The 23386-nt window shown below is 36.8% G+C and overlaps 2 protein-coding genes across 8 annotated transcripts in view; one reads left to right on the top strand and one right to left on the bottom strand.

Moving 5' to 3' along the window:
* The window catches only part of LOC118269659 (uncharacterized), a 37707-nt gene extending 18209 nt beyond the window's left edge, over positions 1 to 19498 (bottom strand). For 2 of the 4 annotated variants that reach the window (XM_035584873.2, XM_035584874.2), the window contains exons 1-5: positions 18214 to 19498; positions 10996 to 11210; positions 7873 to 7931; positions 6132 to 6366; positions 4637 to 4819 (exon numbers count right to left, since the gene is read on the bottom strand). In XM_035584873.2, coding sequence (XP_035440766.2) covers positions 4637 to 4819; positions 6132 to 6366; positions 7873 to 7931; positions 10996 to 11210; positions 18214 to 19052 — 1531 coding nt within the window. In that variant the 5' untranslated portion in view covers positions 19053 to 19498. The remainder of the gene's footprint in view (positions 1 to 4636; positions 4820 to 6131; positions 6367 to 7872; positions 7932 to 10995; positions 11211 to 18213) is intronic. The other 2 variants (XM_035584875.2, XM_035584876.2) reach the window with 1 other exon arrangement.
* Positions 19499 to 20587: 1089 nt separating this feature from the next.
* On the top strand, positions 20588 to 23360 carry LOC118269828 (protamine-2). Of its 4 annotated transcripts, none has more exons than XM_050706931.1 (6): positions 20588 to 20759; positions 21492 to 21646; positions 21830 to 21952; positions 22280 to 22345; positions 22661 to 22805; positions 23154 to 23360. In XM_050706931.1, the coding sequence occupies exons 2-6, from the start codon at positions 21519 to 21521 to the stop codon at positions 23280 to 23282; spliced, it is 591 nt and encodes a 196-aa protein (XP_050562888.1). In that variant the 5' UTR covers positions 20588 to 20759; positions 21492 to 21518; the 3' UTR covers positions 23283 to 23360. The 4 variants fall into 4 exon arrangements, with proteins under 4 accessions (XP_050562888.1, XP_050562889.1, XP_035441048.1 ...); XM_050706932.1 differs by having other exon boundaries at positions 20589 to 20759; positions 22307 to 22345; XM_035585155.2 differs by having other exon boundaries at positions 20589 to 20759; positions 22658 to 22805.
* Positions 23361 to 23386: the final 26 nt, after the last annotated feature.

Genomic DNA, 23386 nt, shown 5'->3' with positions numbered 1-23386 from the left:
AATTATACATCAAATACACAACACATTAATGTCATTTCTTATTACTTTTACACCCAGAAACGACTTGTCATAAATGTGAGAGTCCACTCTTTGATCATCTTTGACATAATTATCATTCGCATAATCACTTTCAGCAAGGTGAACGCCCTTTGCCTTTTTAATTACTCATCTCTGGCTAGTTTCCAAATTTTAATGTGTGCTCGTATGTTCAAGTGCTTTAGTTTCGTGTGTATGTATTGTGGGTGATCTTCTCAAAAACTGGAGTAGTACAGTTTGTTGCTATGTCTTTTGTTTTTTTTTTTAATAAAAGTGAAGGTAATGCGTTTAAGTAAAAGAAGCAATATGCTGCATTGTTTTAAAATGTTCATATCCAAATCATTTTAACGATTTGCTCGTGAAATAGCCTGTTGTTCCGTTAAGACAATGCTAGTTGGGATTAAAAGTACTTATCGAATCGAATTTATCGTCATCATATCAGCCATAAGACGTCCACTGCTGAACATAGGCCTCCTGGACTTCCAGATAGGCCGGTTGGAAGCGACCTGCATCCAACGGCTCCCTGCGACCTTAATCAGGTCATCTGTCTACCTTGTGGGTGGACGTCTTACGCTGCGCTTGCCGGTACGCGGTCTCCACTCGAGAACCATTCTGCCCCAGCAGCCATCGGTTTTCCGTGCTATGTGCTGTCAATTGCCACTTCAGCTTGCTTATTCGTTAGGCTATATCAGCGACTTTTGTTCGTCGATATAGTGATAAATCAGGTCTAATTTTAAGAATGATGGTAGAACTTATAAATAAAATATACCTATTTCATCCCAAAACGCTCAGTAGTTTTCACTACATTCCTTTATTAGTTACATAGTATACAAACTCATTTTGTTTAAAATTTTCCATTCTGTTTCTGTTTGAAACTATAAATAGCTAATACCTATGGTGTGGTATATAATTAGTTCCCATTTCCTCCGATATTTGTGAGAATTTATTTCGTGGAATAGTTGTAAAAGATATTAAAAACAGTTAAATGTTGTAGTAGGGATCGTAAATGTCGACAGTATGGCGCTGTATAGAGCTGTCATCAGCCGCTGTGCTATGCGATGAAAATGTAAAGAATTAACCACATTATTTTACTTTTTACTCTGTGTTGTTGGGTTAGTAGTTAGTAGTTGTTATACGATTGTTGATAACGAGGTCTGAGGTGTGAGATGGAGAAGGATGCGTTCTTTGATTTGAAAGTTATGTCTAATCGGTTTGATAAGTTTAACTAAAATGATATCTTGATTGTACTCATGATCACACATGTAGCAGAATCGTATGGTGATGATGTGACTATGATTGATGTGTTGAATAAAAAGTTATATAATTTGTCACTTGTATACTTACTTTGGGTCTCACAAAAGAAGGGCCTAACATAGTTCCAGAATCAGTCCAAATCCTGAGAATTTCGAAACAAAATTTCCAATGATACGAGTAACTGTTTACTCAACGTGGAGTTACGTATTATTGGAAATTTTGTTTCGAATTTTGCAATCGAACTTAGGACCCACAAAACGAATGAAGCATTAATATAATCTCGCGTAAACATGGAAGACTGCAGTTGGCTCGCGATGAGAGGAAATATTTTGGTAATAATTTCCTGGTAACATTTGGGATTATTTTAAATGAACTTCCTTCAATAAGATTATGGCTACGTCGAATTGCTCACAGCTGTTTACAAAACATTTATTTTGTTTACAGAAGGTCCACGTCATAAATCTTGTGTTTATGTGAAATTATTTGTAAGTACCTCTCGACATTAGGTATGGGAAATATAGCAGGAATTTACGCCTGATTTCTATTCTATTCTATTTCAAAATGGGTAAGAATCTGAACGTGATCTTGGTTTGAAGTTGTTATAGATTTTGGTCTACCTTTACTTCGAAGAAAGACCTGGGAGCTGATACGTAAGCTTGAGATGATACAAATCATTAGAGAATTAAAATTCAGCACGTGACAAGCAATTGCCGCCGCCCACGGAGTAACCAGAGGCATTACGAATGTGTAGCCGGCCGTTTGGAGGTTAGGAAAGTAAGGGAAATCGGAGATTGGGAAGATTGGAAAGGGTCTAATTGGGCCTCCGGTAACCGCACTCACACGACGAAACAAAACTCAAGTTGTTTCACGTTGAGACCGTGGTATCACTCCGGTCGTGCCGGCCCATTCGTGCCGAAGCTTCGTTTTCCCACACTTGTTGGTGTTTTTCATAGAAAACTGTAATTTATCATAATGTACATTTGGGGAATGCAGAGTTGCAGTAAGAGAAGATTTTGCGAAATTTTTAAACGAGCGTGTGTCAAACCCGCTTGAAAAAGTTACTTTAAAATATTTTTCCTCAAACTTTTGCATCAATAAAATTAAAGAGTCGTATTACAATTTACCGCAAAATCTGAATCTCACGAAGGGAATATGTGTCAGGGACAGGAGTGACGTAAACTCGGCAATAATATCGACAGATCTGTTAATGTATGAGTAATTTTACCAAAATAACTTACTAATACGCCGTTGCGTATTGTGTGATATTCTGGACCGCAAGCGGTTGTTTGGATGTTATAAAATATGTAACGTCTCCTGTTAGACGGGTTTCATAATAGTAGACGACAGCGTCATAAAACATTTGACAGAGACCGGGCAGCAGTGTTCTCTATAAGTGAGCGCTGAACCGAATCTATCTATCCCACTAGGCCTTATGTGTCGGAGAGCCATGCTTCAGCACGAAAGGGTCGGTTCGACCGGAGTGATACCACAGTCTCACAGAAAACTGACGTTCAACAATGCTTGCGTTGTGTGAGTAAGGTTACCGAAGGCCCAATTACCTCCCTTCTCATTCCCTAATTCCCCAACAACCCTTAAATTCCTAATCCCCAAAAGCCTGGCATCGTACTTGTAATGCCTCTGGAGTTGTTTACCATCAGGTGATAGTCGTCTAGTCGTTTACCGGCTTATTCCATAAAAAAACAAGCATGATTATAGCGAAGTTGACAATACCTATTTATGTAGAAGATGTTCGTATTCTAGCAGTGGACTGTCATGGTTTGTTATACCCTATGCGCCGTAACAAGGTGCGGGTGACAGATTCCGTAACGTTTCGTATCACTCTTGAAAGTTGCTGCGATTTAAAAATTATGCCTTAGTATTTTAACTGTATCACATTCGTATTATGTTAAATCATTCGGAAGTTTAGTTAATTAAATTAAAACCAACCGGAATGTTCTAGTCTTTAAATAAAATCTAATGAAATGAAAAATAAAGTAAAGTGTTATGCGTATAACGTAAAGCCATAGTCGTGTTTAGTGATGGGATATACTGCAACGATGGATAGGCAGTCGATGTTTTTTAGAATAAAAAACAAAAATCGTGCGTCGTTCAATTCTCACTCTAAAAAAACCTTTAATTATGTGGGTAAATCTACTGTAGACGCGGCTCTCTCTGCCCGAAACACAGTGACTTTATCTGAGCACAAATATGTAGTAGACAATTCCGGCGCCTTTGATAATGCGTGGTGGTATTTAATCTGAAAGATCGTGGTTGCTTTAGTAACATATACAAACTAATATATACTTATATTCTTCACGGTTTTGTAAAACTGAAACTCTGAAACACCTCAGGGCTTGGTCATAAAATATTTATTTTGACAAGTATATACACATAGTTACACTGCACAACTAAATAACACACACATTTAATAAAAAAATTAAAGAGAATTAAATGTATGCTGCGAGTATCGATAGCGATACAAAAAGATTTTTCTAATGTCCATCCCTAAAGAGAGACGTCAACGTCATACAGGCATCTGTCAGCCGTACCTTGTTACGGCGCATAGGGTATAATGATAGTTGCTTCTATCTAGCTTTCCAGTCATAAAATGTACCTACTTCTTGTTTAGCGACGTCAATTTATGAATCAAAGTTGTCGAAATATTTTATTAAATTGAACATTTTCAAGCAATTTAATTTTATTGCTTTAATTTCACTACAAAATGATCGCAATAAAACTTCATTAGCTACCGACGAAACATTGAAGTGTTTTATATTCATCATAAATTACTACAAAATTGTAACGTCTTTAAATTATGTTCTGTAATAAATCGACAGCAATGTAATAATAACAAGATTGCAGTATGCAATGTAGATATAAATGCAACTGACGACAATTGAGAGTTGGCAGTAGTTTAGACTTGATAATAAAATGTGAAGCGAGGCAAATATTGTTAACGTTCTGCCGTAAATTAAGATGGTAGGCGAATGAGCTGGTCTCTAGATGTTACTGGTTTTTGAAGTTTACTTTCTACATGCACATAGCAATGAAATGATTGTACGATTGAAAACGACTAGGTTGAACATTGTGTTGCACGATCCTTGAGCATAATTTTAATGATACAAATTGTCAGGTCAATGTGATATATTGTAGATATATGTGAAAGTTGTGTTTGTATAAAAATGCAACCTAAGAGACAGAGACAGACGCTAAACTAGTTTTGATATTATAAAGTATTAATCCATCAATGGATTTCAGGGCCCTAATAAAATGAGATCAAAAAAGGGTCCAATTAGTTATAATGTTCTAAGGTCCTAAGGTAATAATGGGTAGTATAGCCACTAACCTGCATCAGTGAAGAACGCAGAGTGCCTGTTAGGACTGGATGGGACAGAAGCTGACGCTGACGTCAGAAAAGCCCTCTTGACTTTGGTCCATTTGGAGGCCCTGGGAGGGCGATGCTGAGGAGGTCTGGCTCCCAGCTCCAAGGATCGCTGCTTGCGAAGAACAGGGTGGGAGGGTTCTGATTCTGGAAGAGAGAACACTTATCTAGTTCCCAATGTTTATTTCTGCGGGTCTATATGCAGGTTCTCATTTTGAGTGGCTTTTAAATTATACTGAAGCTACTAAAAATGGGTGCAAGTGGCAGATTGTCACACGGTGCAGCGGACTATGGGGAGGTCTTTGCTCAGCAGTGGACGTATTTCTGCTGCTGATGATGATGATATTAAAGGTCTTTTCGAAGATTCCAGGGTTTGAGCTAGTAATTTCACTATGGATAGACAAAATTTGGAAGATTTTACTTACAGTAAATCAACTCGAGCTCTAACAAATGCATGTGATGCATTGTAAAACTATCCATCAACAGACTTGGTAAATGATTTATGAGACTAGCAAGAACTATAGTTAACACTGTTTTGATTACTGCACGTGCCGTGAACCAACACAAAGTAATACACTTTGTTCGAGTATAAATATAATCTGTATTTGCAACACGAGCTAACACTGACGATATACACATCTGTGGAAGTTAGGTTTAATAATGTGAATGTGTGTAATGGCGTTGTTTAAAATTTTGATGTAAGTTGATAATGCAGAGAAGAATAGGGATGATGACGGGGTATGAAAATGAAAAATCTATTTAGTCCGTCAGCTAGGTAATGAAGAAATATTAAACACGTAATTTTTTTTATTTTGTTATATAATATTACAATATTTAGATAAAACGAATAGGAGTGGGAGCAAATACTACGTCACGCGATATTTCAAATCGATATTTCATTCATCGAATGTATTTGTTTGTGTAAGAAATTAAAAAATACGTGTCTGATATTTTAAAATAATCTAGAAGACGGACATTAAAATAAAAATCTACCTAATCTACCCTATTTATTCATATAGTCTTAGGTTAGGTGAAGAGTAGTTTCGTTAGTTATATTACTGATTAAATAATATGTATCAATAGAAGTTGTACTGAGAAGGTACCAACCTATTATGGTGCAGTGCAGTGTGGTGGGACGTGTGAGGAGTGAAGAGCTGGCATATTATATTTTGTGAAAAATAATTCATTTGTTTTGTTTAAGCTATGACGTCATCAACCGTCTACTTCTTTTCAATTGTACAGTTACTCACTGAACTTATTGATAGGACTTTAAATAGTAACTATAGTTAGGTATTACAACAGTTCCTAGCTTTATTTAGATATTAGGTAGATTAATCTACACATTCTTCTACGTTGTTTTAACGAACAAAAAGAAGAAACACAATCACCTGATCACTAGAAAATAGTCCAAAAACCTCATTAGTATCTACACTACTATTAAATTAAAAACTAAACTCACCCAGTTCTTCAGAAGACGGGATGGTCAGCGTCAGAGCTGGTGGTGCATCGCTGTCTCCTCCATCACTGAGCGACCTTCGTCTCTTGGGCACCACGTCGGGAGAACTCTTGGACCCTCGATTTGAAGTGGTCTTCTTTTTGACGGATTCCTTGCGAGTTTGCTGGATGATATCCTTCATCTTACTCCAAGTGGTTTTGTGGAGTTTGTTCGGAGATGGTGAGGTGGAACTGTCATCCTAGGGGAATGGAGGTATTGAGTTATTTTTTTATGGTAACTAATGGACAGAAAACAGATGGATAGCAAGCAATCAATGTCACCCGTGATGGTGGGTCAAAATATGGACGTGGCTATGTACGTAAGCATACATTTATTATTCTTCGCAATGCTTCTGTGTACGACTTCAAGTACTTAAACTTAACGTTCAACATTAATATATCTTTGTACATTAATTTTTATCTACCTTGTATCTATTCATCTTGTCGTAGTGGTACAGAGGTCTAAGACGCTTCTCCTGTATGATGTCGGGTTCAAAACCAACAACGGCAAGTACCAATGTGACTTTTCCGAGTTATACGTACTTTCTAAGATTATTTAGACACCACTGACAAACGGTTAAGGAAAACATGGTAAGAAACCCTGGGCTTATAATGTCTGGTTAAAAGTTTGAAATCGCCAACCCGCATTGAGCAAGCGTGGTGATTAATGCTCGAACCTTCTCTGTGCGAGAAGAGGCCTTTGGTCAGCAGGGGCCTCTTATAGACTGTTGAAGTGATAATGTAACGTCATATACAGCCATGTATGATACCCACTAAGTATACGCCAGTTATTACTTCCACGTAGTAAATTATTAATACTCTCAAAAGGATTTCAGTAACCATACAGAACCATTTATCAACATTAAAACATGTAGACATTGAATTTTACTTCAGATCTTCACATCGATCTATCAAATCGACAGTTTAATCCAGCGATCAGTTGATCACATGCGTGTGCGCATCCCACGGTCTAACTATAGCACAATAATCATCATAAATAATTTCGCCAGTCGTTTAGCAGACGCGATCGCGGGTGAATGAGTCTATTTTCAAGATTTTCAATAACTATTTTCGAAAACGTCATTATGTAGATAATTGCAGAATGTCAACTGTGGACAGAATACTGACACGTCTTTGTTACGTTCTTAATTATTCTTTGACAAAAGAAAATAAACGTTTCGAACAAAAAATCTCTCAATATTTACTCCGTTAGACGCGTCATTGTTTCGAGTGAAAATATTTTCTTGCGTACTGGTTTCAATAATAAACAACAGTTTTAGGTAAAGTTCAGATCAACACACACATGGTATTTCCGAGTATAAAACGTATTTGGCATGATTATCGTATTAGTCACCAAAGCTTGCATAAAGTGTAATGAAAAGAATGAAGAATGATCGTGCTAAACATTTAAAAAACAGCCAATGCTGTAAACTAGATACTACTACCAATCAAACAGACTCTTAAATGAATTTGTGTGGGAAAAAGGTTATCAAACGCCCACTCCCTCCTTTCTAAAAGCCTGCAACGTTCACGTAACTTCTCTGATGTAGCGGGTGTCCATGGTCGCTGATTGCTTACCACCAGGTAATCTATCTGCTCAATGTAAATGTCAAAGTCAAAAGTCAAACAATAATGAATTATCCCACAAAGTTGGATTACTGCAATTAATCTATAAAGTGGCTTTAATATACAATGTTGATTCTGACCTGCGTAGGAGCTTGCAGGAATGTGTTGTCGCCATCCTCCCGCACACTCTTGCGCATACCTGGAACAAATGATCTGTTATTGTGAATATTTTCGCGGCAACATTGAAATATGTGAAGAATTTTTGTTGTGCGTTCGCAGTGCAAGCTGCAATAATTTGACAAAAATCATGCACCATGAAGAAAATGATTTAATTGAGGAAAACGGGATAAAACCATTTTTTAAGAACTTATTTTTTTTACTTTAAATAAAACTAAAACGCATGTTTGAAAGCAAAACTAATAAAATACGACCGTCAATCAGTACCCTTAGTACGAGTTTGCTTTAGCTTTTAGTGATAGTTCGGGATATGAATCGTATAGAATCGTATAATATGTAAAGAATTTTGTAACTTAGCTAAAGTTATTCATGATGCAGTTTCCTATTATTGTATTTTTGTTGTTCATGCAAGTTTCAAGAATTGTTTTGATGATTAAATTTTATGTTGTTTCTTCGAGAAATGTAGGAATCACGGTATTTATTACGTTTATAGATTTACTCAGAATTTCGCGGTCAACATGAGTGTGTAGGGTTTTTCTTTCAAACGAAACAACATGTTTTGAGTATTCCAAACATCAGGACAAAATATTATTCTGATTTTTGGTTCGTTATTGCAAACCGAAGAAACTTTTTTACAATTAAAGACGTAAACGAGCAGACGTGTCACCTGATGGTAAGCAATCGCCGCCATGGACACTTGAAACACCAGAGGCGTTACAAGTGCGTTGTCGGCCTTTTGGGGTTAGGAGTTAAGGGGTTGTTGTACTTATAAACTTTACTATTATCTTTTATTTTTGTAAGTGTATTAAAAATACTGTTTTTTATCTTTCTTTAACTTAACGCATCGATTTAGTTGATCGATTTACTTAACACAAATACGATAAGATGCAAAGGTTTTGCATACAATACGGTTATCAATTTTAACTGCAACGCACCACTTGCAGTACAATTAAACAGTCATATTCTACAACCCATAACCAAACTAGAACGCGTATCTCATCGCCTCGCAAAACACAGTTTATGTAAACTCGATCAAAGAGGGCAAGGGATCGAGCGAGTGGCGAGTATGGAGTGACTCAAACTGACAGAATAAGGCCATTCATTTACAGCGTGTATGCAAAGTTTGTGGATTTAAAATACCACCATGTTTTGCTTAGATATTTCCGTATCTATATTGAAAAGGAAGTTATTTGTTTGCCTGTCCGTCTGTCTATCGTGTGGTAATGTTTGTTTTCGTTAGGGTTATAAGCTTGGAATGCTGGTGATGGGTTTTTGGGTTTTGTAATCTTTGTTGTATAATTTTATGCGTTGTTTTTCGAGGGAGTAGGCAGTATTTCCTCTATTGTTCACTCTTTAAATCTGGCAGGCGAAACTGTGCAAAATATCGGGCAAAATCCTAGACCCTATACTACAAACATACACGCTTGTCTCTCATGGGGGTAGGCAGAGACAATAGAACGCCAATTGCTACGAATCTATGCTAGGTATACTACTTTTATTTATTTTTGTAGACAAATATCTACTTGACAATTGAACCACAGACTTTACATTCAGTATAGTCACATTTACAACTTTTTAATTTGAACTAACAAGAGTTCCTACGTAACAAGAATTGCTGAGAAAAGATAAAAAGAAACAAGTAGATACTGAAGTATGTTTGTATGTATGTAATCTGAGAATACAACTCTGGCCTGCACTTCAAGAGTTGTGTGTTCACTCGACATACAGATGTCACTTCTCAAAAGAAAGTAACGTGCGAAAATAATTTTGCAACAAATCTGTTGGCAAGCAACATTGGTAACAGTGTTATATGAAAATTAAGAGTAACATAACATTATTGCATTTAATTTTGTTATTCTCTAAAGGTATGTGGAGTTGTATAAGAAATAATACAGCATAAGCAAACTTTTTTTTTTAAATGATAAGCCTGCAATTACGGCTGCAACTACTGCAAGCCAGGATCTACAGTAGATATAACCATGAAAACACCGGAACACTGAAGTCCGGCGCGTCCCTGGTACTTGAAACATCTTAGATCGGAGTAGAAACAAACGATAGGTTCCACTTTCCTCGGTAAAATTTAATGCAGAAAATTTAAGCTGAGAGAAGTCCAGTCGTCAAACACTACCGAAATTTGAATTTAAAGTAAATGGGTCCTTATGTGTGAACTGTATTTGCTTTCAGTAATGGATACGACGAGGACTCGCTACACAACTGTGAATTTAATTCACAATTTTATTTTCAATTAATTATATCGTGGTATAAAAAGTTAACAAAGTATTATTACACTAATATTATAAATGCGAAAGTTCATTTGTTTGGATATTTTGTCCGTCAATCACGCTGAAACTACTGAACAGATTTTGATGAATTGTGGTATACAGACAGGATATGAGCTGACTTGGGTGATAGGTTACTTTTTATCTTACGGGAACGCGGACGAAACCGCTGGCAGAAGCTAATAAATAATGTTTCTGTATAAACATAATCTAAAAATATTAAAATATGATACATAATTTTTCCATCCAAATTTTGTTTAACCTTTGTGCATTTTCATATTGCAAACACTTCATTTTTATGCGCAGGAGTGCATTGTAAATCAGGCATTATGGCCTAACTGAGTGACTTTTAAGGGTGCGTTGTAAAATTTAACAAAGCGCATCATGATTCACGACCTTAATCTTATGATAACAAATGAAAATAGAATTTTAATAAAAAGGTAAATATCTTTATCGCCTCTTCTGGAGGCTTAAGACTCTTCATGCGTGAAGATGCGGTTTCGAAACCTACCAACGGCAAGTACCAATGTAACTTTTTCGGAGTTATACATAATATGTACTTTCTAAGATTTATTTAGACATCACTGACAAACGGTGAAGGAAAACATCGTTAGGAAACCTGGGCTTATAATTTCTAATTATAAATTTGAAATAATCAACCCGCATTGAGCAAGCGTGGTGATTAATGCTCAAACCTTCTCCGTACGAAAACAGGCCCTTTCTAGACTGTTGATGTGTGAAATATCTTTTTATAAACGTTTGCTAAACCAGGATCTTCTTAATCTCATGATGTTCTTGCAAACTCACCAGAATCAACCCTCAGTTCTTCACACGAAGAGTTGGGAGTCAGGGACAGCGCGCTGCCAGGAGTCAAACTGGCCGAGTCGCGGGGCTCAGGGTTGGCAAGAGTGGCTGTTGATGGAGAGGATCCTGCCAGGGCCACAGCTCCCACCATGGCTCCGGCTGCCACAGCGCCAGCGGCACCACCCATCGCTGATTGAGGCCATTGGGCTTTCTCCCATCTGTGAAAGAAAATGTAGATTTAGAAAATAACATTTCTTGTGTGGTTTTCTATTTCTGATAACAACTTCCAATTTTCGTAAAGATAAGAAATTAGATGGAGGAATGATTTTTTGAAGATTTAAGAAGGTAGGTGTCCCTATAGTAAGCATGGCGCATCCTAATTGTGCCTTTGTGCATTAATTCAACGATTTACTAATAAAATTATGTAAATAATTATCACTAAATCTGTAATTGCAGAATTGCAGTTATATCCTGATGGGGGCTTACTTTTGTATCCGATTCCGATTCTTGAGTTGCAACACTAGCGCATATTGCATTACGTATTACGTGGATATTGAATGAACTAACTGCCTTGTTGGTTGCGTGGTCGCAAGTGCGACTGCCGGACAAGGGGTCTCGCCCGGGACGGGCAAACTGGACTTTTTTCGATTTTTCGAAAATTTCTCAGTAGTAGCACGGAGTCTGGCATTGTGTCTTATACTGCATGGGACTTATAACACAAATGGTAAAAATGGGTGTACATTGTATAGCGGCATTACGTGTCGTAATGAGCACCTCTGCCTACCCCTTCAGGGATAAAAGGCGTGACGTTGCTGAATGAACTAAATGGTAAAGACTTTGGCTTTTTAATCCGTACTCTGAATGCTATACTAGCTACGATTGGTATTATTTACTTTTGACCTTGAATAATTATTTCAAGAGTCATTAAATTTCATTAAAGCACTTTTTGGTATATTCGTCTATGTACCTTTGGCCGATATGAGTGCACAAAAATAACTGCCAATAGTTCAGTCACATAACTATTGCAAAAATATAATATCGTTTGTTTATAAATAAACATTATTACTATTAAGAGCCCATTTTCAATTCAAGCATATTTCTATTCCGGTCTTCCCAACACCAAAAAAGCATTCATAGCCAAAATATTTTCAATTTACGTATTACATTTTTCTAATTCGTTACTTTCGCTTAAAAAAAGTATTTAGTAATAATGACTATCACTCCAAAATAATTTCACATGGGCGTTGACTTGCTTCATTCATGTTTGCAAGGTCATTGGAAGTAGTATTAACAACTGTCAATATTGCGTATAAAATTATTCGTGTACCTACATAATTTTCAAATATATTTTATGAGTACCTGTAGATAACTTAATCATCAACTGTTTGTTAGTTTCAATATATTAATACCTGCAGTTAATAAAATCAAGAATAACATTACCTACCCAATTATTTTCCATTCTGTTATACATATTCAAAAATTACCATCGGATGTTTGTCCGTAAAATTCGTCTGTGATAAATAACTATAAACAATGTGAATTTATTTCATTGCTAGTACATTGTGCTTTTTAATGCCCGGAGAGGTAGGCAGATTGGCACATATTATGTAATGCAATAGCTTCCTCTTTTCACCAGTTATGTTTTGTATTCCATGATTCCATGTAATAAGTTTGTTTCTTTAAGTATAACATCTTGACGTTCTATCTATTTAAATAATCTTCTTGATATTTTACATGACTTAAAATTTAAAGTACAAAGACTTTAGTACGAGTATCTTTCACGTTTAACGAGAACGCATTAGGCACTCTGGTTGGTGGGTTCATTAGCGCCGGCCAATCAGAGCGCCGAACGCACTCTCGTTTCGTTTTTGTTCGACGTAAAGCAAACTCGTACTATAGCCCTAGAGACGGCTATAGGCACAGAAAAGAGAAGAAGACATAGAACTATTATACCTCTTGTGTTAGTATTAGAACCAGCGTGGCAAGCTATAGGCAATACACACGTCAGTAAAGGTATGGGTAAAAGCTAATTTTACCTAACTACAAAGACGTACGTAACTAGAAAGATTGAGATAGACAAGGCATCTTTCAAGTCAATACATTGATGGACAGGTGTTGTCTTAGACTGATCGCACGACTACTAGGCAATCATTACTAGTCAACAATACTGCATTAGCAATTAGTCATCTATTAACAGAAACATTGTTTATTAACAATAGAACAAGCTAATTACTCGTAATCATAATTGATTTTTGTTTGACATTTGGCAGATTTTTCAATTAACCTATTTTAGAGCGTGCTTTTCCACCTGAGATGTGCTATGTAGCTATGCTACGAAGATGTAATAGGTAAACTGTGAAACTATGACCGTTTCCACTGATACTAAGCAGTGAGAGGAAGATGCGCAGTTCGAGTATGCAATGTATCGATAGTAAGGAAGCTATCCATAGCACACATCCATAGCACGCATCTTTCCCTATAAAAAAACATAGCTTAGCTGAGTCCGTTTCCAGCATTGCTAAGCTATGTGTACCAATGACTATGATTGGTGGAAGTCAAACGCATCCACAGCAACGTAGCACATCTCTGGTGGAAAAACACACTTAACAGATTTAAATTTTGTCTCTAATTAGTTGTGCTTGAGTATATAAAATTAATAAGGTAGTAGTAGAATAATATAGGTTGGTTTTTTGTATGAATAACTCGGAAGTTAAATGGTTTATAAATAAGCACGTAGTCAATTATTATGTCTTCACCAAGTTGTATGTCTGTCTGTTTGTTGCAGCTAATCTCTGAAAGGGCTGGACAAATTTTGACGGAACCTTTTATGGCAGATAGCTGATATACTAAGGAGTAACTAACGCTACTTTTATTTAAGAAAATATATTTTATTTTAAGTATAAAAAAGAAAATAATCATAAACCCAAATTCTGTTAGAAGTCATTATTCTACACGAACGAAGTCGTGGGGAACAACTAGTATTATATAAATTTTATTTACAATGTATAGGCATTATAATCTATACATATAATAAAATCGTAGAAAAGTGCTGTCTGTACATTGTTAAAAAAAATAGCAGGGGTTATTGTTATGTCGATAATGTAATTAACTCTGTTTGTCTGTTTGTCTGTTCGTCTGTGCGCGCTAATCTCAGAAACGGCTGAATCCGAAAATGGATGCGGTTTTCAACAATGATATTGTGGGATGCTTAAATTTACATTTTAGTGTTATGTTTCAGGTCAATCGGTTCTAAATTTATGTGCAAATTAAAGAATCACGTCGAACATTCATGCTTATACCATTAATGCAACTATTTGGGATTTGGTTGAAATTTGGTACTTAGTTTAGAACAGAAAGGACATAGATATATTTTTATTTCAAAAATCAAAAAATAAGAATGTAAATTATTTTTTCATGTTATTGTTTTAATTTATAGGTAAAACTAAGCTAAATAAATAGTAAAAACCGTCATGAAAAAAATAATCAATATAATAAAACATTTAGTACAAAGAAAATCGCTCTAACGGAGTATAGATTTCTATGTTTCTTACACGACTTCGGTTCATGAATTGTTTTAATTCATCGGCAAAAGTAAGCGTAAAAAGGTCCCGAAAAAAATAATATCAATATAATTAAACTTGTTAGTACAAAGAAAAGGTCCGAACGGAGTATAAATACCAAGTTGTCTTTATCCTCGATAGATGGCGTTGGGATCGAAATAGATCGCGCTATGGTTTCGTAACATTCATTTGGTTGGAGTACGGACCCGCTTCGGTACTATCGTAGGAAAAGTGTATTTCAGTATGATTATTTGTCTGTAGTGGTCCTGCTGTTTCGAATACTTCTAAATTGGTTTCGATGTATTTGAATTAATAAGTTTATGTTGGGTTTTCCTGGTTATTTGGTTAAACTAAACGTAGGTATAGTTTGATACCGATTACTTTAGTTACTGTATTATTTTTTTAATAAAATTGCTAAGTCTAATTTGTTTTAATTAGATTAGATTTAAGTCGTTTCTTTTATAATTATTTAGTCTTAAGCTTGATTATTATAAAGAGGATAGTCCCGAATATAGTTTCTGTTTTAATTGTTATAAATTCGTTTTAGCTTTCTTTAGTTTTAAGTTAGTTTACAGTGGGTTTCGGTAAACTATTTTTTCAATGCAAGTGAGTATACTCTATTAAATTCAAACGAAGAGCTCATTATGTTTATTTTTGAAGAGTTCCCTGGAATATCTTCCACATCTCATTTTTGAAAGAGTATCCTATCGAGTTTCTTGAACTATGTGGTCTAAAACCAAAAATTTGCCGGAAGTCACTATTCCAGCGAACGAAGTCGCGGGCAAAAGCTAGTGTTAAATATTTTTGCTGTAGGTAATCTTTAAAACAGTCTCCGAATTAAGTACTTTTTTACTTTTTTTTTGTAGTTTAGCACCCAGTATCATTAAAATATCAAAAAGTGGGGGTCGCACTAACAAGTTAGTTGGAGTTTCTCCCCAAGGGCGGTTTAGAATGATAATTCCGGCACGAAGCGTGTCCCGAATTACCATTCGCTTGTTGTTACCGACCAGGTCACGGGCCGACCACCAATTTTGACCAGCTTGGTGGCTACTGGTGTAACCCTTGCGGAGAACGGACCCCCGAGAGTAGGGTGTTTACTTCAATACATTAGTTTACTTGAGGTGAAAACTTTAAATGTGTGATGTAGGAATTATTTTATGTCTACCTACTTATTTGTATCTAAATATGTATAGGTGTATCACACTTTGTTGATTATTTTTTATAAATTACTGTCGTTTGTAAATAGTTTTTTAGATTTTAACTGAGAACATTTATTTCGATAGATTTTTAAAGAGGTTAGTTCCAATGTTCGTTAGTTATGTTCATGTTTTGTTTTTCATTTTTATTAACATGGTTTCGGTACCTACTATTAAATGCAATTACAACTTATTAAATGCAATCGAAACAATGTAACTAAGAATTGTATAGTGAATATGAACGAAAGAGTAGCCTATCGAGTTTCTTGCTTGTTCTCCATAGGAATTTAAAATTCGGAACAGTCAAATAAATGACTGACCGACAGACAGAAATTAAACTATATTTGCTTTGATGCTCAAAAGAGCCTTCCTGGTCTGTTTGAAATACACAATTTTGACTTTGACTTTGAATGCTTTCAGTTATTTACACACGCATTACGCAGCTATAAAAATGAAAAAAATAAAACGAAAACAAAATCTTCATAAATATATCATGTTATGTGGCTATTAAAATGTATTTATCAGTTATAAAAAAGTAAAAAAATAATATTAATGTATATAACTCCTTTGCACATTTGATCTTTCACTCCAAAGAGCCTTTGAACCAAATTGGAAATTCTTTTGACTTTAAAAGTGCTTTTAAACATGCAATATATTTTTGGAGTATTAGCAACTTATTGCGCAGTCATATTGACTGTGGTCATCATAGCGCCTACTTCCCAATGTCTGGATACTAGATAAACAATACTCGTATAGAATGCAATTTGTATGAACTATCTGTCACATAACTTTATCGAGAACCTATTTATATGAAGGGGGTGGATCAATCTGTTTGATTTTTTTTTCTTAAAGATAATTATATATTATACAATTTTGGCATCTACGCTTCAGAACGTATAAATTTTTTTTAAAAGACAAATATTAACCATACTCTTTGAGCAAAGCGAGAGGGAGTGTCAGACTCTTACTGACTAAAAACACCCTGTTCCTATTCCTGTTTTTCGACCCGGAGCCTCGGTAACCCGCTAGGCAATCCGCAGCTCCGGAGGCAGTCCGTTCAAAAACTCAATACCAAACGTTTTTTTATGAACATCTTTATGCAATCTACTCTAAATGATATATTACAACTTTAGTATCAAAGTACTTATGTATCGTAAAGATATAAAATATCACTTTTAAAACTACAGAGCTTTGAAACCAATAAATCTGTCCGCACATCGCTTTGTACATAAAACGATTGCATTACATAAAGTGTACATAAAAGACATGTAATTGTACCTACACGAGTTTAATGGCGTTTACAAGATCAATTTTTTATTTTGATTTTGTAATATTCTTGGTAGTTAGTTCAAAAAGTCCATATAATGTAGGCATTATTACAGGTATAAAATAGACAAAGGGTATGATAAATTACAACTATTGTGTAATATTCGTAAATATCTGTTTTGCTTTGTTATAAGTAGTAACAGCTGTCGGACCTACGGACTAACAGGTTTACCGGGGCTCCGGCTCAAAAAGACGAGGACGTAGAAACGGGATGGTTTTTAGTCAATATGAGTCTGACACTCGCCTCGCTCCAAAGCGAGAGAAATCATTGTATGACTTTGCCCCCTCAAAAAAAAAACCACTTGACCACCAAAATAGTTGCTAAATAAACAACCCCTAATAAATCACTTTCACTCATACTCTGAAAAGATCACAGCTCATTCATCATACACTACAAATTAATAGTTTATGATTTCACGCATGAACGTAGATTAATGTAATAACTTCCTACGCTCGTGCCCCCGTTCGATTTCCTGTTAGCGCCATATTTTACTCATCATGCCTAACACGAGCTAAACTAGACAGGTCGAACTAAATTTTACCTGAATTAAAGACAACTATGAAATTGGATCAGCATTATGAATTTTTTGAAGGAATTTATGAATTCTGTTTTCTTGTGAATTGATTGGAGTTTCTTGCTCGTTTTTTTCCATTTGAAGCTACACTTTAGACCGAACACCTAACTGACGGACAGACTGATAGATTATTCTTTTTATTTGTTTCCATTTCAAAAGTACTTATTTATGGTTTAATTGGAATAAATGATTTAACTTTGACTTTATATCAGTTCTATTCATACAGAAAACTTTACAGTAATATTCAAAAACATCATAAATAAACTCACACGTAGCCAAACAAAATCTAACTTTGTAATGACCTATCAGGTCAAATAGGTAGGAACTAGAATAAAAACTTTATTTTTATAAAAGGGAACATAAATTTCTTCATTGTCCCTTTTTAAATCAGTTAATATAAAACCTGTCTTCCTATCTAATATGTCTGAAAAATACTATGCTGAAAACCGCATCAAAATCGATTCAGCCAAACACAAGATAATCGCGTACAGACATACAAACATACATACAGGTCAAACTGAGGACCTCCTTTTTTAAGTCGGTTAAAAAACAACTAATATTTACCTAAATGCAGCTTTAACTCTCGTCCATTTTGAAACTTTAGACTTCTCTACTTCTTTCATAAAAATGCCTTCGGATCTCCTTCTTAAAGGAGTGCCAGGAGCCACATCACTGTCATCCCCTCCAGCAGACCTGGATCTTTGCTTCCTCAGCAGCGATCCTCCAAACCTCGCGTTACCTTTCCATTTAGACCCTGACCGTTTCATGCTCCTATTCCCCATGACAGAACCAAAGAGTAATTGGCCATATTCACTCTCAAACTCAGCATCCAAGGCTTCATTGATCAGTTCCAACTCTTTGGTCTCAGACCTCAGCTTTTCATTTTCACTGTCTATCTTCTTGTGTGCACTGTGGAGTCTCTTCAAATGGTTCACGTCTTTCAACCTTCTCAAAAGTTTAGTATTGTGTTCTTTTAAGGTCACCAGCTGGTCTAGCAGTTCCAGCAGCTTCTCTAACTGATCCAGAGCTTCAACAGTGTCTTTCGTCCTCTGAGCCACTTCCTTTCCTCGCTTGGAAATCGCATCGTTCTGGTCTCGTAACCTTTGCAGCATGCTTTCGCATAGCGTTTCTGGATCTGCCAGTTCCACATAGTCAGGTGACCAGTAATCTTCTGGAGGGGACGGACCTGCTGTGCAGGGAGAAGAACCTTCAGGGTCAGAATTTTGAGGAGATCTGACAGACAGAGAAGCGGGTGGCTCTCCTCTACGTCTCTTGTGCAAGGAGGTGCCACTCGGCGGCAGCTCGGCCAACTCTTTCGGCTCTTTTCGTTCAACTTTACTACTCTTCTCTTCTTCCACGTTACCGGCGTCAGTGACGTCACTGCTCTCTTTTAGTGACGTCATAGTGCAGCCGCAGAATGTCGGTTTATGTCTGGACTATAAATAAATGAAAATAAAAACACGTGCATCGTCCGGTGGCGCGGCACGACAACTTATTACGGAATGCATTTTGATACAATCGTGGTTTCTATTGATAGGTACATCCTTTACTGTCTATAAATACTTGGGTATGCACACGATTATCACATAACACTTTATATACGTTCATATCACTATCACTACACACTTTCACTCGCACGCTTTGGTTAAACTATTTTAAAGCTTTTATCATACTTTTGTATTATTCACATAAATAATTTATCAATAAATATTTTACTGTATTATGTATCGCATTATTTCTCAATGTAAGTATGAATATGATTAAAATCAGTGAATATTTTAATTGACCGTTAGCGCCGCCCAACGCGTATGCGCACGTACGGCGGGCGGGCGGCCGCGCACTGCCGAGCTTTGTCGATCGCCGACGGAAACAGCCGAAAGTTGCCGAAGACGTATTTTTAACTTTAACATTCCTTACATTGTAGTCGTAGAAAAATGTTCTTTACTACGTTGTGTTAAGGTTTAATTGTTACGTAAAATGTAATTTGGTTGTAATAATACATTCTTAATGTTAACACGATGCTTCCGAGTCGTCAGCCCATTAACCCATTTATGAAAAAGGGACTAAAAATCTCGGTTTTCTCTTCTTGTACGAGATTTAGCGGTTGATTTTTAAATGGCGGACGTTTCAAGTACATGTCTTATGTAAATATGTAAACTGTATAAAAAGGTTTATTGGAATATAAATCAAGTTGCCTAATCTCGGTTACGGGTTCGATTTTGTTTATAATGAAAAATGTACTATGTTTTTTCCTCTCTGCATGTGTATCTAGTTTGAGGTGGATATTTAATACTACGCAAATCCTCATTGAATATAGCAAGATACTGAGAAGCATCTATACTTTTGTTTTTAGGTGTATGGTTTTTTGTAATATGTATTTAGAAATCACTAATATTTCTCATATCATCATCTTTATACTCTCAAACGAGCAGACCGGTCACCTGATGGTAAGCGATCTGCGCCGCCTATGGACAGCCGCAACACCAGAGAAGACACAGATGCTTTGCCAGCCTTTTAAAAAGGAATATGCTCTTTTCTTGAAGCTTTAAATAGTTGTATTGGTTCGGAAATTCTGCCGATATCATCATTGATGTCATTTCTTAATTATCTTCTTTTTTTCATTCTTGTCCTTTTAATATATTTTATTTCTTATACTCGTATTTTTATAGTCAATAAAGTCTGCGTTTGGCCACTAACTCGCCTCATAAGCAATGAATGGATCAACAACGAAGTTCGCCTATGAGCACAGTATTCACTCAAGACTTGAAGGCACCCAGGCTGCACCCTCAAGGAAACACAGACTCCAGCAAAGAGTTCCACTCCTTAGTCCACCAAAGAGGTAATGAAAGAAGTAAAATAATAACAAAAAAGAGTTTCATAACATATTTTTATAATGTAACTGGCACATGATATTCTTGTCGCATAGCGAGTGACAATAATTCATAATAAGAATAATGGTCTCAGTTAAAACAAAGAAATTTTCTGTAATGTCACGCTCTTTTTAGATTTTTTATAGTAAAAATATTTCTATACAGTTTTAGGTATAATTTTTGGAAAATTTTTAATTTTAAAGGACTGACAATAATGTACGGGCGTCAGACGTTGAAGTGGTATGTTATTTTTTGTGTTGTTTGAGCTGTTTAGTGTTGGTGCCTTTTCGCACGGTCTGGTAGCAGGATCGCCTGGTATTCGGCCGCCCCTAAAACGAAACTAACCAAATATACTTTAAAATGTGGCGGTAAGCATGGCAGCTACCGTACATGGCGATATATTACATCAACATGTACTTACTCCGCTACCAACTGCTCATCTGGAAACCAGACCATGTGAAAGGATTCTTAGCTCGTAGCGAAGTGCAATGTCCCGTAAAGTGGGTTTGCTAATCAACAATCAGTCCTTTCGTTCCTAACCCCCAAAAGGCCTTTGTAACGCCTCTGGTGTTTCAAGTGTTCATGGGCGGCGGCGATTGCTTACCATCAGATGATCCGTCTGCTCGTTTACCGCCTTATTCCATAAAAATATACTAACAGAATCTTTGACGACAGTTTCCGAGAAAATGAAAATATTTTAATTTAGCTTAGCTGCATAGCCAATATCGCAAACTCCATGAATAAAAGCTCTAAGCCTGAACAAAAAACCCGAAAATCCAATTAAAGCTAAAATCGAGATCGCAGAGAACACTATTTTCCGGTTTCTGTCTATTTTGTAGTCCCATTGACATCTCTTATGACACTCCGAAGAACTTTCACTCAAAAGAAAAGTTTGAGTTGTCATTGCTCCGTTTACGCTTTCCTATGACATGGCTGTTTTGACATCGTGTTGACCATTTTGTCTGTCTTTAGGTGACCAAAATTGGGTTGCCACGGGCCATGGAGCCCGAAGATGAGAAGAAAAAGAAGCTAAACGATGACGTGGTGGTGTTTATGCGCAAACGCAGCGAGACCGAAGCACCTCGTTATACTGCCCGCTTAAAAACCTACGTCGATTTCCAGCAAAAGTACGTACGGCTTATATAATTTTCTTGTATATTTTTACAGTCTGTGTCTATTTATTTAATTATAATAAACTATCTAGAATAATCTAGATTGTTCACATTGTCAACTTCAATACTCCTGCTAAAAATCTATGAGCAATACTCAGCAATATCTCGATATTAAATTTGCTATTGTTATTCGATCAGGCGTCGGCGAGCCGCTGCCGCACGGCGCCACTCTGAACAAGGCCACCACCACGACAGGAAACCAGGATCCGCCACCAAGAAGAAGAACGATGGTGACCAAAAAGATAAAGCTCAGGAGAGTCAGTGAGTACCACTTTTTATTTTACTACACAGAAAGTTCATACACTTTAGTTACAAATCATCACTTCACTGGCGTGAGTTGTTCGAAAAAGTTTCTAATTTCAAACCACATCCTATATATCTTCGGAATCAGATCCTACATAATCATGAGCTATGTGTGAGGTGCTTGCCTACAATTTGCTGTTAATTTTACTCGATAAATGCCTCTCTCTTCTAGAGTATATATTCCAATAGTACATTTTTACGATCAAGGTTGCAAAACTTCTTCAGTTAGTACATTGTACTTGGAGAAAACTCCCAGTAACGATTGAAACACGCGATTATTTGCAGATTCACACCCATTATCTCTTCTTCCAGAGAACACGCCGGGAATGATGAAGACCGCATGAGTAGGAGGTATCTATTATCTTCTACATTCCTTTTTAATAAGGGCTATCAGATAGTACTAATATAGCGTGAGGTCCTGTTTGTTCAATAGTGAATTTCCCAGTTTCATTTTCAACTTCAATTTCAGTGCTGATCGCTTACCATCAGGTCATCCGTCTCCTCATTTTTTTCCTATCCCATAAAATAGTATCAATTCTTAATGTATTTATTGAACATAAGCCATGCTTCGGCACGAATGGGCCGGCTCGACCTTGAAAAATTGGACGTCACGCTATATCAATGCCATATAATATTTGTTTCTAATGAGCATGGTTTCTACAGTAGACGCGGCACTGCCGGCGGTGAGAAGTGTGTCCACCGCACTCGATCGTTCTCCCGCGCGTCGTCCGGCGAGCCGTCCGACCGGTGCGGCCGGCGCCGGCGCCGCAAGAAGTGCTGCCCTCGGCGCCGCCGCCGTCGATCGTGTCGTGTAACTATATTATTGTCTTTTACTTCGTTTACTTAAACTAATAAGTTTGTTCATTGTAAATTCTCAAATACGTTGTCTGCATTGTGAGTTAGGAAATGCACAAAAATGTCCCATACTTCCAAAAAAATTATTAGAAAATATGGCTTTTTTAGTTTGTTACTGCTAGTCACTGCTAGTATCGTCATTGCACCTGACTGGAGCAAGGCCCTTTTCACGAATACCTAGTGCTAAACGCTAAGACACATGGCTACGTATGTACATAGCCACGCGGATACCCGGCACCGGCAATCGTTGCATGTGTCACTTTTTCTACATTTGACGGAGCTCAACTGACACTAATGTTGACAGCGCCGTCGCCGTCGTCGCAGTTGCCGGCGCAAACGGCGACGCAGCTGTAGCCGACGCCGTCGCCGCCGTAGCTGTCGCCGCAAGCGACGCCGCCGCTGTGGCCGCCGCCGTAAGCGTCGCCGCTGCTGATCTCCAACCTTGCAGGCTTGTGCCAGTTAAATTTAATCGGAGTGTATGTGCAATGAATATAATATCCTCAAAAATGTTTTTTGATGTTTTATTACAGCATACTT

This window comes from Spodoptera frugiperda, chromosome 30 (assembly GCF_023101765.2).
Source record: "Spodoptera frugiperda isolate SF20-4 chromosome 30, AGI-APGP_CSIRO_Sfru_2.0, whole genome shotgun sequence".
In the NCBI taxonomy this organism is placed as follows: Eukaryota; Metazoa; Arthropoda; class Insecta; order Lepidoptera; family Noctuidae; genus Spodoptera; species Spodoptera frugiperda.
The sequence above is the reverse complement of the archived record's forward strand: the minus strand, read 5'-3'. Positions and strand labels throughout refer to the sequence as shown.

Bases quoted from the DNA above. Each gene is read 5' to 3' on its own strand.
- LOC118269828 (XM_035585155.2), top strand. From the start codon at position 21,519: ATGGAGCCCGAAGATGAGAAGAAAAAGAAGCTAAACGATGACGTGGTG. The intron at 21,953-22,279 runs GTGAGTACCACT...GATTATTTGCAG, and splicing joins GATAAAGCTCAGGAGAGTCA to ATTCACACCCATTATCTCTT. The intron at 22,346-22,657 runs GTATCTATTATC...TGGTTTCTACAG, and splicing joins GAAGACCGCATGAGTAGGAG to TAGACGCGGCACTGCCGGCG.